The sequence below is a fragment of the Actinia tenebrosa genome, unplaced genomic scaffold, assembly GCF_029948245.1.
Source record: "Actinia tenebrosa isolate PJP-AT-01 unplaced genomic scaffold, QUT_ActTen_1.0 PGA_scaffold6__47_contigs__length_16458017, whole genome shotgun sequence".
Classification (NCBI taxonomy): Eukaryota; Metazoa; Cnidaria; class Anthozoa; order Actiniaria; family Actiniidae; genus Actinia; species Actinia tenebrosa.
Genome location: NW_028292583.1, coordinates 2,916,597 through 2,932,883, shown reverse-complemented (window position 1 = coordinate 2,932,883; position 16,287 = coordinate 2,916,597). Strand labels below are relative to the sequence as shown.

Genomic DNA, 16,287 nt, shown 5'->3' with positions numbered 1-16,287 from the left:
TAGTGCTGCTTTTTTATCTTTGACTTTATTAGCACAATACAAGAAGTGATAAGATGAACACATTGCACATTTTGAAGTATTTGTACAATATGATTATATTATGTAGTGTGTCATTTTTGGCATTAGTGTCCTTCAAGATTTTGATTTTTCCACATTCCTAGCAAAATTAAACTTACAAATATAGATGTATAAAGTGAAAAGGGTTCATTAATGAATATCCAGGTATTTAGAATGGTATTCAGATTGCTTCCAGTTAAGTTACCAGGGACGTAACTAGGAGGCACCCACACCCACCCAAAAAGTTTGACTAAAATCTCTGACAACTGCGTACTTTATTTTTTCTTCTTTCCTCATGAAAAAAAATAAGTGTAATTCCTATTTCTTTGATTACAAGTTATCGTATTGTACCTCGTATCTTAGGCACCGAAATTTCATTCATTCATGTGAGATTCCTGTGGATCTGGTGGAAAACTCTAAACATTCTCCCATCGATTTTACAATATGTGGGATCGTCATCTAACGAAGAAGGTTTTGGTTGATGTCAATCTAGGCGTTTCATTGGGCATGTTTCATGACTGTCACGAGAAAACACTTTGATTGAAACTATACTGTGTTGATGAGAACTAGTGCAAGATAAACTCAATTAGGGATTCCTGAGCACACATAAAATATAGAGTGAAGGCATTTAACCTGTGAAATATTATTAGCATGTACCAACTTGTGTACTTCCTAAGAACGCGCGCGCTCATTGGTTAATTGGAGGTGAATATTGTACGATATTCACCTCTGAATCCCGGAATATTGAGTCGGCAATAAAATGGCATCTGCCGGCAATCGTTTTGCTACAATTTCCGATGAGGAAATTGAAAAAATGAAAGTAAATGCCATTCCTATCAATACTAAAAAGGCAACGAAGTATAGCTTAAACGTTTTGCTAAACGTTTTGCGTGAATTCGTCACGCAAACTAAAAGTCTCCGTTTGTTTTTATTGAATTATATAAAAACAGGTTACTCTGTACACAAGTTGGTACATGCTAAAACAATTATTCGCCTCAGGCTCAGTGAATATAGAGAATATTTACCTCGCGTCTCGGTAAATATTCCGATATTCACTTCGCCTTCGGCGAATAATTGTTAAGTCCGCGTGTAATAGTCAAATAGACACAAAAAGACTACAAAAGGAAACAATGGAATTAAGGTCTACTAAGGTAGTCTACTCGCCCGTTCGCGATATGATACGAAAAACACGGGCGGGGGGGGAGGGGGGTACTACCACCCCAACTTGGGTAGGGGTGTGCCGCCAGGACCTCAAAACCCTGACCCTATCCCAGACCTAAAATTTTGATTTTACATACCCTACCCCAGACTTAAAACAAAGAATTGTACACCCTATCCCAGACTAAAAGACGGAAAAGACGGTTATTCAATAGATTGCAATCAATATTTACTAACGTTTTTATTGTTTTTGTGTCGGCAGAATGCATAGCCTATTCGCCAGACAAAAACGACCAAGTCGTTGACCCTATCCCTGCTGATAAAAATGATACCCTATCCCATACCAAATGTCAAAAAATGATACCCTACTCCAGACCCAAAAGCCTAAAAACCATACCCTATAGGGCGGCACATACCCGTATAGCAAATATAGGGGAGTGCCCCCCCGGGCGAAAAACTCGTGAATAAAAACGATGTCAAGTAATATTTCAAACACGCGAGAGAGTTCTTCCTCGGCTGCGCCTCGTTTTTTCAACTCACTTTTCGGTGTTTGGAAATCGGAGGAAGAACTCTCTGAAGTGTTTGAAATTACTTTTATAAAATAATTGGGATAGTACGCGCGCTACGATTGGTCGAAAACCATGTTTGATGAGTATGAGACGTATGAGTATGAGACGCGTCATTTTAGCGCGCGTGAGTATATCAACTGTCAGATTTTAATCTATCGCGCGCGCTCATTGGTCATTTTGAACAAGACGGCAGGTAGGGAGAATTTACTTAAATTTGCTTTTTTTTCGATCTTTTCGCGAGTTTGTTATTTTATAAAACAAATCCAAAACAGTTTTCCGTGTTTGATACTGTGATCAAAACACTTGGGATGTTGGGAGAACACTCGAGAAGCTGGAAACCACTCTGCTACGCGTCGTGGTTTCCTACGCTCCTCTCGTGTTCTCCCAACATCCCAAGTGTTTTGATCAGAGTATCAAACACGGAAAACTGTTTTTGATCTGTTAACTCAAACTAATGAACATTTCTTGGAGAAAATCAAAGAAAAAGTTTACGAAGTTTAATGCAAATTAAGAACACATTTCCAAACCACCGTCACAGTAGTGATTTGCTTTGTTTTCTCCTCATTAAATATTCACGAGTATGAGAAGCTCTAATAATATGTGATAGCGATGTCAAGTTCTAAAAACATCTAAAACATCTAAAACATGTGATAATCTCTATAGTCAAATAGATACAAAAGAAAACAATGCAGTTAGGATCTACTAAAGTGTATTAGTCTAATATCAAGAGAATATTAATACTTCATATTCTCTTGTCTAATATCTATTTCACGGGTTTAGTGACTTCAATCTAGTTTTTGATTCTACCGAGGTTTTTGATCAACCCGAAGAAAAGGATTATGAAATAACGGCAAATCATGTTATCCTTTCTTTTAAGTTTTTAATCATAAGATTTTATAGCTGCTTAGCTTATTTCGGGACCATATTTCCAGACATCGAGTGCTGAACCGTCGTATGGCAGCGCAAAGCTTTTACGGCTATGCTGGAGATTTCGACCCCAATACCGCTATCCCTTGGCTGATCAGGGAGCTCGGACCGAAGGTCCTAAGGGATAGGTTAGTCGGCCCCTAGACCATGTAAGATTAACCCCTTGCTTTTTTGATTAACCCCTTTTTGTTTTAGCTTCGCACCAGTGTCCCAAGATGTGCAAAAGGGACAGCATGGTGGTCTTTAGCAAGGGGGGGGGTCCTACATGGACGCCAGAGACACGCCGGGGTAATGAGCCCCGCCCCCCATGTAGACCTACACACTACAGATTACTACAATAAACACTAATACAAAAAGATAATCAAAACATCATTTACACATAGAGTATCATCCTGGTCTACCTAGGATCATACTCATCAAAACACTTCATAGGTATATTCAAGCGAACACAACGTTTTCCCTTGCATAAACGTTACACAAGTACAAGTGAAAAGAAGACAAAGAAAACTACTTTTAGGCTGACCAGGTTATAACAGTAATATCCGGAGAAAACTTTCCCAAAACATTCCAGGATCTGTTGAAAAAACGCCTTGATTTTCGACTAACCGAACGTTTAGAGTAACAGAGCAGATGGATATTAAGTCGTTTCACAACCTTTGCTTTAACCACAGAGGCAACAGGGAGAGTACCTTCAAAGCAATACTCATTCCTAGCCAACCACACAAAGTACTTCAACAGATTAAGAAAATAGGAAAAAAGCAGGTGGAATAATCTGCCGTTCATGATTGTCATATCCAAATAGCATATGACGAGATTGAAGGGATGGCGACAAGGGAGTAACACGCAGAAATAAGGTCTGAGCCCATAGTAACAGTTCTTGCATGAGGTTACATTCAAAGAATAAATGAACTGGAGTTTCCAAAGGATGTCCACAAAAGCATGAAGGATCAGCAATGTTCATACCAAACTTGACAAGTCGATCACGGGTATAGAGCACTCCATGGCAAATCTTCCACGATAGATCACGAACTTGACGATCCAAAGGCATAATGTTCACTTGTGACCATGTGTCCTGTCCAATAGAGCTCGCCAAAGATTGGGCGAAATTTCAGAACGCAATTAGGAAGCATAACATTCCTTTCAATGATGTTTGAATAAACAGATTTTGTAGTAAGAGATGAGATAGACAATGCACTACCATCAGAGGACCGCAGAATAGCAAAAGTTTTCAATTGAACTGAGAAATGGCCACCGACGTATGCCCAAGCATCTAAAAGTGAGGCATAAAAATCCGGTAGTAAATGAGAAGGATAATATGCAGGATATGAAAGAACAGAACGTAAATCATCACCAAATACTTTCTCCACAAAAAAGGAGAAGAAAGCACACCATTTCGATGGGGACAGGGCCCACCGCTTTATCCACTGACAATGGAGTGCGCGCACCTTTGATTGTATATCAATTAAACCAAACCCGCCTTGAGTGGTGGATTGGAAAAGAACGTTTTGTGACACCAAATGCTTTTTCCCCGACCAAAAAAAATCCAAAGTACACTTGGAAGCTTGCGCCAAGACCCAGTTTGGCATGGCTAGTACTGAGGCACAAAACAATAGACCTGCCATGCCAAGTGCATTCAGGACAAGAGCCTTACCAGAATAGGAAAGATTACGATGTTTCCAAGAATCTAGTACACTAGAAAGTTTGTTTAAGCGACCATCCCAATTTGGATGAGAGACATCATCATTTCCTAAACATGTGCCAAGACAAGGAATACTGTCTGAAGACCACTGCAAGTCAATGGGAGGATCACTACGACCTCTCCAAGAGCCTGCCCAAAGCCCTTTAGATTTCTCTTTATTAATCTTAGCCCCAGATGCCTTTTCATATTCCTCATAGATGGAGAAGACAGTGGATATTTCATCGTCATCTGTACATAACAGGGTCGTGTCATCAGCGTATTGGGAAATAAGTGCTGGTTCATAATCAGGGTGCGGAAGAACCAAACCTCTTAAATAGATTGACGCACGGATACGACACGCTAAAGATTCGGCAATCAGTACGTAAAGGGGCGCTGACAGTGGACAGCCTTGTCTTACACCCCTCGATAAATTTATAAAAGGTGTAAAGAAGCCATTTACCAATACCGAAGACTGAGGTCCAGTATAGAACAAGCGTACCCACGAGCAAAAGGAAGGTCCAAACCCCATGCCTTCAAGGACTCTGAGCATGTAGGACCATTCCACCCTGTCAAAAGCTTTTTCCTGATCCAAAGACAATAAGGCCAGAGGTGAATTAGTTATTTTGCCATATGTAACAGCATCTTGAAGAAGCCTGATGTTTTCACCAATAAATCTGCCAGGTACCGAACAGGTCTGGTCAGGAGATACAACATAAGCGATCACTTTTCGTAGACGGCCCGCGATTGATCTTGAAGCTATCTTGTAGTCTGTACATAATAGGGAGATGGGACGCCAGTTTTTCATCAAAAATCTATCTCCCTTTTTATATGAGAGCGTTATAATCCCTCTCCTCTGAGAAACTGATAGTACACCACACCTAAAGGCATAATTAAGTACAGCTACCAGGTCCTTTCCAATGAGATCCCAAAACTTTAGATAAAATTCTTTGGGAAGACCATCAAAACCAGGCGTTTTCCCTGACGGCATCCCCTCAAGAGCCTCAAGACATTCCTTCATGGTCAAAGGACCCTCACACACATCTTTCACTTCTAAAGGAATTCTACGTTCCAAGTTAGAAATAAAATCATCTGCAATGGTTTCATCAGTTTCTTGTGAAGTGAATAAACCCTTGTAAAAAGAGAACCAAGCCTGCCTCAAATTCTCAGGATCAGAAACGTATTGATCATTGCTATCTAGAATAAGATCAATCATTTTGTTGGCCCTATTCTTCTTTGCCATACGGAAGAAGAAGGAAGTGGATCTCTCACCCTCTTCAGTCCATTTGGTACGAGCTCTTATTTCTGTCGCCTTGGCTGCCTCTCGATCAAACAATTCTAATTCATTGAGTACACTATGGTATTGATTTAGAACAGAGAGATCTCCCCCATCTACCAGAACTTTTAATGATCTTGCTTGAGCTTCCAAGGAATGCCTGGATGCCCGTCGTTTGAAAGATAACTTGGAACAAAACCTAGTGGTGGCTTGTTGGATCTTTCTTTTACCTATATCCCACCAAACAAGCAATGACGTACATGACTCTTTCTGAGGTTGCCAGGACTTCCATAAGTCCCTTACGAGCTCCACGTATGCATCGTTATCCAAAATACTAACATTGAGTTTCCAAAAATAAGGGCCTCTGGGTGGAACTTCAGGCAATATGAAATCAAGGAAAACAGCAGAGTGATCAGAATGCGGACAAGGTAAAATACTACACTCAGAAACATGAGGAACAAAACGCAATGGAAGTCCGATCATATCAATGCGGGACGCAGCCATGCCATTAGTACTGATATAAGTAAATTCTTTGGTTCTAGGATGACAGTGCCTCCAAATGTCAATCAAGCGATTTTCATGGAATAAGATGGGAAGGACAGTAACACTGTCATAACTAGCAGGTAGTACAGAATTAAAGGATCGACGATCCAGAATAGGTGTAAAAACCGTATTGAAATCCCCTAAGAGGAGAATGTCAGACGTAGGATCAAGCCTATCATTTACTTGTGTCAAAAAACCATCTCTTTCAGGATTGTGATTGGGAGCATACAGGGAGACGATAGAAACTTTGCAAGAGTCATATTGGACATCTAAATAAGTGAAGCGGCCATTGATACCCGAGTACTGTTTAAGTACAGAAAAAGGAGAGGCACGCTTTAACAAAATTGCAGTACCACCAGAATGCTTTGTGTTGAAATCTCCAAAAGCTAGATAAGGAGAATTAGCAAACCAATTATTGAGTACTTGTTGTGAAATACAGTGAGTTTCTTGGATGCTCCCAATATCAGGCGGGCGAGATAAGGAAGACAGCCAAAAAATAAATGTTGTTCTTTTCACATACTCTCGCAGACCATTTATGTTTATAGTGAGAGCCCTCATTTTAAACAAAAATCAACAAGTATTTATGATAGTTTCAATATTCTGAATAACTGCTTATTAATAAACCATCAATTTCAACATTTTCAATAATCATAACATTATTTGTAACATTATTCATATAACACATATATTACGTAAACAATTCATACTTCAATACACTTTTTTTTTTTTTTTTTTCCTTCTTTTTAATTTTATTTTAAACCTTCAATATATGATTAGAAATATAGATAACTATATAAATACGCAAGAAAAATTAGGGTTTCGTTTTAGAACGTTGAGTAATAACCTCCTTTGGATCCACAGATCTTTTGAGGTTACGTAAATTAGTAAAGCAAATGTCCATCCCTTCAGCAGGTTTTTCCTTCGTCGTGTTTTGTTTGACCATATGACTAAATGAAGGAGAGGACAAAGATGTTCCCAAGGAAATTGAAGAGTTAGAATCACACGACAGAGATAGTACTTCAACATTTTGAAGAGAATCCTGAGAAGAAGGATTAGGAAAAAGCGGTTGCGAAGAAATAACTTCTGAGGAGGAATCCTTTTGCAAAGAAGAACGCAAATCTGTAGGTTCCTGTACAACTTCAGTGATCACACCTGACTGAGATATATTTTCTGTCAACTCTTGAGACTCCTCTGGGAGAGAAAGAGCAGGATGTTGCGGAAAGTCCTGTCCTCAGGACGATCTATAGCGTAATCGAGGGGGTTCAATAAGATCCTTCGAGCAAGCATAAGAATGGTGACCTTGCGCACCACAGCGGTTGCAGACACCTTTTAGGGGACATCTTGTATTTGAATGTCCCCACCAGTTGCATGAGAAACAACATAATGGCTGACTACGGTATCTAATATGAGCGAATAAACGGGTCCAAAAGAACACTCGTAGGAATATGCTCATTTAATGTCACAAAAAGCCGTCTATCTCCAGTTTCAAAGCCAAATTTGTCTAAATTTCTCACCACTTGATTTACGCTCCCATATTTTTCAAAGTATTCCTTGATGTCGTCATCCTCCACCTCACAAGGGAGGTTTGAAACCGTCACAACTTGTTGAGGTGATTCAACCCCATTGAAAAAGCAAAAACAGCCCCTAATATAGATTCCTTTCGTAAATAACTGTTCCCTTTGTCTATGAGATTCCTCCTTAAACGTTACTCTACAAGAATAACCTGTATTAGACACCTGAACACATTTTATGGCAGTACGCAATTCGTTTCCAAGAACTTTTCCAATGGCCGCAATAATTTCATCCCTAGTGACCGGCTGTCTAAGCCTCTGTAATTGACGTGGAAGCCCTAATTCTAATGTATTTGGCCTATGTACAGAGAACATATTTGACCAAAAAATAATATACCAAAAATATTAATAATCAGTGCCCTTGAAGGAAATATTCCTAGGTTGTCGAAGTAGGACAAACCTAGGGAATAATCCAACAGAGGGAGGAGGATACAACTTCCAGCTCTTGACTTCAGAAATCTTGATTCTTGAGTCTTGAGAGTCTTGAGCCTTGAATCTTGAACTGTGAATCTCAGATCTTAGACTTGAATTTCTACACCGACTTGTAAAGAAAAACTTCACCAACTATCGGCAATCGTGAGCTTACTTGCAAAAGATGATTAACCCCTTGCTATGATCAGTGAATCGAGTTTTTCTCTCTTGTCACCAGGTTTCACTGTTCGCCTTGTACCATGTGGGAAGCGATGTGCAGCTTCATCTAAGACACATGACTGATGAGCATGCGCAATACGTTAGCAATTAGGAATCGAAAAATATTATTTTTATGATATAATGATAGAGAGAACAAAAACTGATAACAAAACGTGTATCATGTTAGGAAAGGGCCAGTGTAGAAAGTTTGCCATGCGAAGATCCTCTTCTAATTGAATATGCAGGGCTATAGTTATTAACTAATAGTCGCAATTTAGTGCATATTTAGTCGATATCGACTCAAGTGAATCAATCTACATATGAATACACAGGAGACATCAAATACACAAGAAACATGTTAGTCATTTGTTCATGAATGCTATGACTATCAATGACTAACATGTTTCTTGTTATGTTCTTAAGCGTAAACAACGAAAGCATTCAGAAACTCTTTGGCATGCATGAAATGAAAATATGGTTCATAAGTAATACCATGGCACGAGGGGAATTAGTGATTAAATTTCCCCGAATAACGAGGGAAAATTTGTGGAATAAAACAAAAATAGAATCTAAAAACAATCTAAATTTCCCTACATTTAATATATGCTACAGGGAATTTTAGTAAAAGACAAAGTATTTCTTTGTCTTCTAAATTTCCCTCATGTTGTATGCGTGCGGGAAATTCGGGTTTCTAAAGCCCTCGGAAGATAAAAGAATCCATGGTGATCATGGTATTACTTTAAATATTTCAATATCTACAACTTTCCAAATCAGGGGGGAAATGTGAATAACTAAAATTCACTAGTCTACACTTGTAGCCATTCCCAATAACATTCAATATATTTCTAATTTTCAACATAAAATTTATTATTGCGTATTTTTTACAGTTGTCCGAACAATGGGGACGATCATTTTAGCCGTACAGTCGTCAAATGTGGCTTCTTTTTGGCAGCTTTCTATGTTTTTACGTTGTTCGCGCGTTACGTTTTTACCACAAAAAGGGAACATTTTTGCAATTAGGGCCCGGTTGTACGAAGGGTGGATAGCGCTATCCGACGGATAAATGCTTATCCCCGCCGCAGCAGTGGATAAAGTCGATGCTGTTATCCAATAAAGTCATGTTAACCCAATTTTTTGTTTGCTTAGTTATTTTACTTCTAGGATGTAGTTTCATTATACAAAATTTTGAAATAACCTGAGGATGGAATCTCTTTTCCCTATCACAATGAATTTGTTTGCCATGCCACAAATGTTTTTTGGCTTTCTAATCAGCAGTTTAATGAGCAGCGCGTGACGACACTGATATATGCATTAGCTATTTTGGTAAACATGGATCACATATCTGATGTGTCAAAGCTTGTGTTGACTTGATTTTGTCAGTGCTGGTACTGGTGCTGTTTGCAGGTTGACAGAGCGTCGTTTTCTCCATATATTATTGATTCGTTCATAAATCTAACAAGGCAATGGATAAAAGAAAGTCAAAACAAGTGTTGATCGGGAGATCGACATGACGGACTAAGAAGAATGTGGCACACTGACTTGCTTGTCTAATAGCACATTTATGCCTTGGATCACATTTACTTAATTTTAAAATATTCGATTGGCAGTAGTGCCAACATATTCACAATTATTATTGAATATATTCATCATGAATGTAATATATTCTAATAATATTCTTGCTGTTTAAACCCAGTCATTGTCATGTTGGTGTTACGTCATAAAAGGACGTATGCTTAGCCCAAGAAGAGGGGAGTCTGGATTTGCATTTTCAGGTTTTTATTCTGGATCATTGGACAAATTTCCTAAATTGGAAGTTCTAAATTCCGTTGCAATCTTCCAGTCTTTTGTCAAGGAATGAATACTTACAGTTAGTCTAGGGATCTAGTTGTTACCCCTTTTGTAAAGCCCTTTTTACTGAAGAGATAAGAGAACCAAATGACTGAGAAGACTGGTTAACCAACATAAGTGTTGTTCTTACAAGATAATAAAGCTGCTTAAAGCTCCAGGGCCGGCGAAAGCTCAAAATCTTTGGGTATGTGGTAATGACTATGTGGTAATGACTTCTGTTTTGTTTGATTGCAGACGCATGCGCAGCAAAACTATGACTGAGAACCAATATTTTGTGGGGGATCCGCCCCTGAGCTGCTGATGACAAAACTCATTCAACTCATCATGAGTTTCAGCGAAAGATATTAGCACTGAGTTTAGAGGTGCAAGGAGGCAAGTGGGTCAGTTTTGTATAGTATTTTCAAGGCCTTAGCCACCACTTGTACAGTGGGCCGGTTTTTAAAAAAAGCTGGTCCGGTTTTTTATTTACTTGTGTAATCAGATATTTTTACGAGGGGGGGGGGGGGGGGGGGATCATTCTGAAGGTAAAAAGTGGGTAGTTAAAACCGGATCAACCGTCCTAGTGGCTACCGCCCTGATTTTACTAAATCCATTTGCCTCACTTGAAGGACTTTAGAAAGACTAAACGTATTTTATTTCAACAGCTTGTTACCTAACGCGATCCATATCGCCCCTGTGCCCTCGCAACCCACCCACTACAGCCATGTGAAGCCGGGTTAATCATGGCACAACGGTTGAATTTGACTAACAACAGGGATATCAAACGAAAATAAATTATGATTAGAAAACACTCGTGAAACAATAGATCAAAGCCAATTAAAGGCTCAATAACACCTACGACAGAAAAATAGCTAGTCTTGACGTCAGCGATGCGGGAAATAAAGAGAACTTATAAGTATGAGATAGCCAGTATTAGCTTATTAATATAAAAGTGTACTTTAATCGTTTTAATCCCCTTCTGATAGCATTCTGTGAAACGTTAGATTCAGCAAGTCTTTTTTGGTCGGTCGATTGATTGTCGATCAACATAAGTCGCTTTTACAGCCTGGCACGTTTCAATCACTCGGGGTCTGAGTACTAAGCAACAAATGAGGGGTTATGATCGGCATCTAATCAACACTGTGGGCTATACAACTTAAATTGTTTTAATCTAGTGGTATTTTTAGCTTGCAGAATGTTCAGGATTCTAATGTTTCTATTTATGATACTTGGCACACAAAAAATTAAAAAAGACAAAGAAATATGAAAATGAGTTTCAAAAGGCACAGTTTTGTAAGATAAAGTAGGTCTAGCGATCAGCATATAAAGTCCAATGCTTTGTTCTGCTGCTTTGTTCAATACTTGAGTACTGACGTCACTATTCTTTTCAAACTAGTAAAATGTCGAATATTGTTTATCCGTAGAAACACATGCCATTATCTTGGCCATGTTTTATAGCACGTAACATTTTGATAAAGGAAAGGAGATACCAAAACAATGTCCGATTATTCGAGGAGCAGAGCAAAATGTAATTGCTGGAATGTCCAACAGGCAACACATGAAATCATGCATTAAATAAATGTTTTTGGATCACTTACTGAGTGAGATAAATTTGAACACGCGCAAAGGAACTGACACTTTATAAGTACGACGAAAAACCTGAAAATATATTAGACATATCAGCAATTCCTGAGGGGTACATTGATACTGATCCCTTTATTCGTCAATAGCCTTACACGTGTATGTCAATAAGAAGTGATTTTTTTGGTGTCAAAAGTGACAAGGGATCCGAACAAGTTTTCAAAATAGTATTACAAAAAAATGAATTTGCGATCATTGGTTGATTTATCTAAAATCAAAACAGGTGAATTGAAGTTCACTGAATAAAAAATATTCTTATTCCTGAAATAATCTTGGTGAAGACTAGTAGACGAACGGTCGCGTTCAGGTACTGTCACATCCTTCAAAGTTACTGACGAGTTGTTAATAGCTTCTTGACTAAAGGTAATGGAAAATGACATTTGTGCCACAGCTAAACATGTTTTTAACGCGAAAATTTTTCTATTCTTACTCGGCACTGAATCGAAATCTTTGTTGATAAAATAGGGATACGAGATTAATACTGACCAGTTCCTTAGAGCTTGAATCAGGTCATTTGACAGATGTTCGCTTTAAGGTGTTAAAGGCCCAAGTGTCTAGAATGAATAGGTTTATTTTAATGCTTTATTTCTCGTACTTTTAAAAACAAAACCCAAACGCAGACCAAAAACGGACGAACTTGAAAATTCAAAATATTGCCGTCCAATATCTACTGAGTATTGGTGATTCTAGAATTTTGTGTGACCATTTTCTTAAAAGTGAATCCAATCATTTGTAATTATTCTTGTGTATTTGTATTTAAATGAGCACCTGCAGGAGACCTTATACATATTCTAAGTCGCTTGCCTTTCGTCTATTTGTTAACACCACTAAACCTGTCATGAATCACCAATGACTTTTACTAAATTTACTTTAGGGTAAAATTCGACTAGATTGATTGGGGAAAATAAGTTAGATCACCCTTTTTCTCCCCAAAAAATAATAGGTGTTAAAGAGATTTTAACTGATGATGATACTAGCCAATTTCACCAAGGCTATTTAATTCCAATTAAATCGCGGCTTCAATAAAATATCGTAAAAAGAGAAATTTAAGAAAGACTCTTAAGTTAATGTCTTCATTTAGCTTAAAAAGATTCCAATAAAACAGAAATAAGATTTTTAAAGGTATTAATTTGGTTTTTAATTATGGAAAGAACCGTCTTTCTTTCAGAACCCTGAGGATAATAAACAATATTTCGTTTGAGGAGAATGTAAATTTATTCAAATGTCTTTCATTACGATCCGAAGCAATTTTACCATTTCTCTTGCTTATTCTTTCTGACAGGCAAATACTAATAAAGGCTTATTTAACATTGAACAATAGCTAAGGATGACGACCAATCAGGACGCGAGTATTGGAGTAGCCTGAAATGATACGGCAGTCTCACAATAGTCCACCATTACCAGCCCTCCCACGTCCAACGAAGTCCTCTGATTTTCTTCTGTTTCCTATCTACTAGAATGAAACAGCTGCCCTATCTTCATATGCCTTTTGTTTCTACCGAGAAAACAAGCTCTCCACTTAATAGACAAATTATTACTGGTCAACTTCCTAAATTTATCCAACAGAGAGAAGCGATTCATAGCGGCTTTCGACAAGTTGGTATTCGTGTTTACTGTATTCATTTAACCGACTGTTCGCTGCCAAACATTTGATACAACTCAGAAAAATCAAGAAACCTGAGTTGCGAAATTTTGCGGATTGACAATTCATCTCTTTTGCCGGTTTGGAAACGCAAGTGTTAGGACTGGGTTGCTAACGTGTAATTCTCAAGCAAGTTCCTGTTTGGATAAGAGATCTGTTTATCGTATTAATACTTAAAGCGATGGAAGAGAGTGGATCAAAAAATTCCCTAGTAGACTTTGTCAGCATCGCTACTAGTAATATCAAACTCGCACTTGGTAGACCAGTGAAGCCTAAGCGAAAAGTCAATCATCGTAAATATTTACAACGCCAGCTAAAAGGCCGATCGTCTTACTCGTCTACTACGACAATTATCGACCCGATAAATCTCTTCAACTTTCAAAAACCGGAAGGCAAAATCATGAAAAACGGGGATGGGCTAGAATCATCAACATTGAATGGCGTGTTTAATGCTAGCAAAACCCATACTCAGGATAAGAACCTTGAAAAAGCAGCAAAGCCATGGCCGCCGAAGGAGAAACATTCCGCACCTGTTTCACCGCTGAAGCAGACCAGGTCTGTCAACACAAGTGTGCCCAATTTAGTAGACGTAGATAAAGTCATGACAGCAGTTCGAGTCCCAATGTTGGCTAGTCCACCACCACTGAAGAAGCGCAAGGCGGCTGCAGAGGTAATGACTTGGACGGAAGAACCTGTCAAAGTCCCTAGACATACCCACTATATCACAACGAACAAAAACGTTAACCAACAGCACAATAACGTGAACATCGAAAATGCAGTACAAAAGAGTAGCTCAGAACTATTCGAATGGTTCGGCCCTGAGTTTGACGACCTTCTCGAACGATGGTCTGAGGTGTCAGAGAGCGCATCTTCAGATTCCGTAAGGACAGCAGAGTCTAACCGCTCAGGAAGTCATTCCGAAAGTTCTTCCGGTGCTGATCCCTATTCTCCGAACTCTGTTTCTGATATATCAGATAACGGCAATACATTCGAAGACGTATTCTACGAACAGCTTATGCGTTTTTCTTCTTCGTCTTCTCCTGCTGAAACGAGATCAAGTTCATCCCTCCAAAAATTCCACTCAGGCAACTTGAACTATTACCATTCACAAGGACTTACACAGAGTAATTCACACTGTGGGTCAGAATACCTGATTCCCGGGTCTTCTAGTGTAGAAAGCAACACTTGGTTAAACAAGGCTAATACTGGCCGTGTACGTTATGCTACAAATATGGATTATACCGCTTTTTCTTAAACAATTCCGCTTTTCATTTCGAGTCTCCGTAATAGGAACAATATACGAAACTGAGCGGTAGTTCTTTACTAACCAAATCTCTTTGATCAATTCTCATGATCGAGAAAATAGATAACTGTATATACCGTCAATTTGTTTTTCTCATGCAAGTCTTGAAAGCTTGTTAGTACAGGCCCAGACTAGAAGAGATCACTGGTAACTCTTGACTATTTTTCTCATTGACATTAACACTTTCTTAATTACCAATTTTGGGCTTTTGTTCAAGGATATTTCACCCAAAAATAATCGTATTTTTGTAATAATTCTTAAGGAGAATAGATCTATGTATTACATCTTCAGACGAAAACTGTATAACTAGCTATGATCGAATTCTAGTATTTTGAGCATTAAATGCGAGTATTTCTATACTCATTCTTGTTAAAATTGAATGTTCATGACTTATTATTAAAGCAGAGCTTCCTCAGTACTTGACAAAGGACTCCCGTAGACATTCCATTAATAATAGAAAAGCTAGTGCGACAAAAATAAAACAATATTTCTATCAGAACCCGTTTTATTGAAAGACAATATCCCCTTTTTCAAGATGTATCTTTTATAGTTGTCTGCGGCGTTTTTTGTTTCCCATAAAGAGAGTTATTCTGATTAGTCGGTTGATCAGTGATTTTATAGTTTTTACAAACATTCAAAGCTGCAAGCGATGTGACCATTTTTATTACTGATTTTTTTAATTTCTTAAAATGAGAATAAAGCAAGTCTTTAAGCCAAGTCATTCTTGTGCTGTCTGGTAGGTGTATTCAGCTGTTTGAAGCGACATGAGTGCTTTTCAATTGATGTTCCTGCCAGCAAATCCTCACTCCACATCAATCGCGTCATTTTTCAGTACTGTTCCGAGTGCTACTGTTATAATCAGTTTGATTCCGATTTTTATACCTCAATATTTCTATAACCTTTTTGACATAAAATTTCAAAATTCAGCCTTTTTTTTTTCTATCCGATTTTTTTATAGCTCGGTAAACAAGTCATATGCGGCATTTTAATGCTTTTTGGATTGTGCAAGCTTTCTTTCGTGATTCATTTCACGTGCTGCTAGTTAACTCTACTAGGTGTTGGCTATTCTTCCATCAGTCACAAAATACGTATTTCTTCATATTCCAAAAGTGAACAGTAACATGAAGAGTTATCGTAAAACTTCAAGACTTCAAGAACCGTAAGTCTTCACCGAGTTCGTCATCACATTCTGGCAAACTCTTCTCGACCTCTGCTGAATTTTCATTTTATTTTCAACTAAAAATATGAATTTATTTACAACAGCTTCGCTAAGTTTGAGTTCGAGCATAAAACTGTTCTTTTTTTTTTTTTTTTTTTTTTTTTTTTTTTTTGTGGAAAATGAAAAACATATTGAAAGATCATTAAGAAATAGGTAGCACTGGCTCATTTTCTCGCCGACCTATGTATTTTCCTTTCTTAATTTTCCTTTTCATTTCTATAATTCTAGAAGTTTTCGCAATTATGAGCC

The 16,287-nt window shown here is 38.2% G+C and overlaps 1 protein-coding gene across 2 annotated transcripts; it reads left to right on the top strand.

The window, feature by feature from the left end:
- Positions 1–12,118: 12,118 nt before the first annotated feature.
- LOC116295659 (uncharacterized) lies at positions 12,119–15,199 on the top strand. 2 transcript variants are annotated; one of them, XM_031703555.2, is made up of 2 exons: positions 12,119–12,237; positions 13,157–15,199. In XM_031703555.2, the coding sequence occupies exon 2, from the start codon at positions 13,698–13,700 to the stop codon at positions 14,769–14,771; it is 1,074 nt and encodes a 357-aa protein (XP_031559415.1). In that variant the 5' UTR covers positions 12,119–12,237; positions 13,157–13,697; the 3' UTR covers positions 14,772–15,199. The 2 variants fall into 2 exon arrangements, with proteins under 2 accessions (XP_031559415.1, XP_031559424.1); XM_031703564.2 differs by having other exon boundaries at positions 12,146–12,237; positions 13,196–15,199.
- The last annotated feature ends 1,088 nt before the right edge of the window (positions 15,200–16,287 follow it).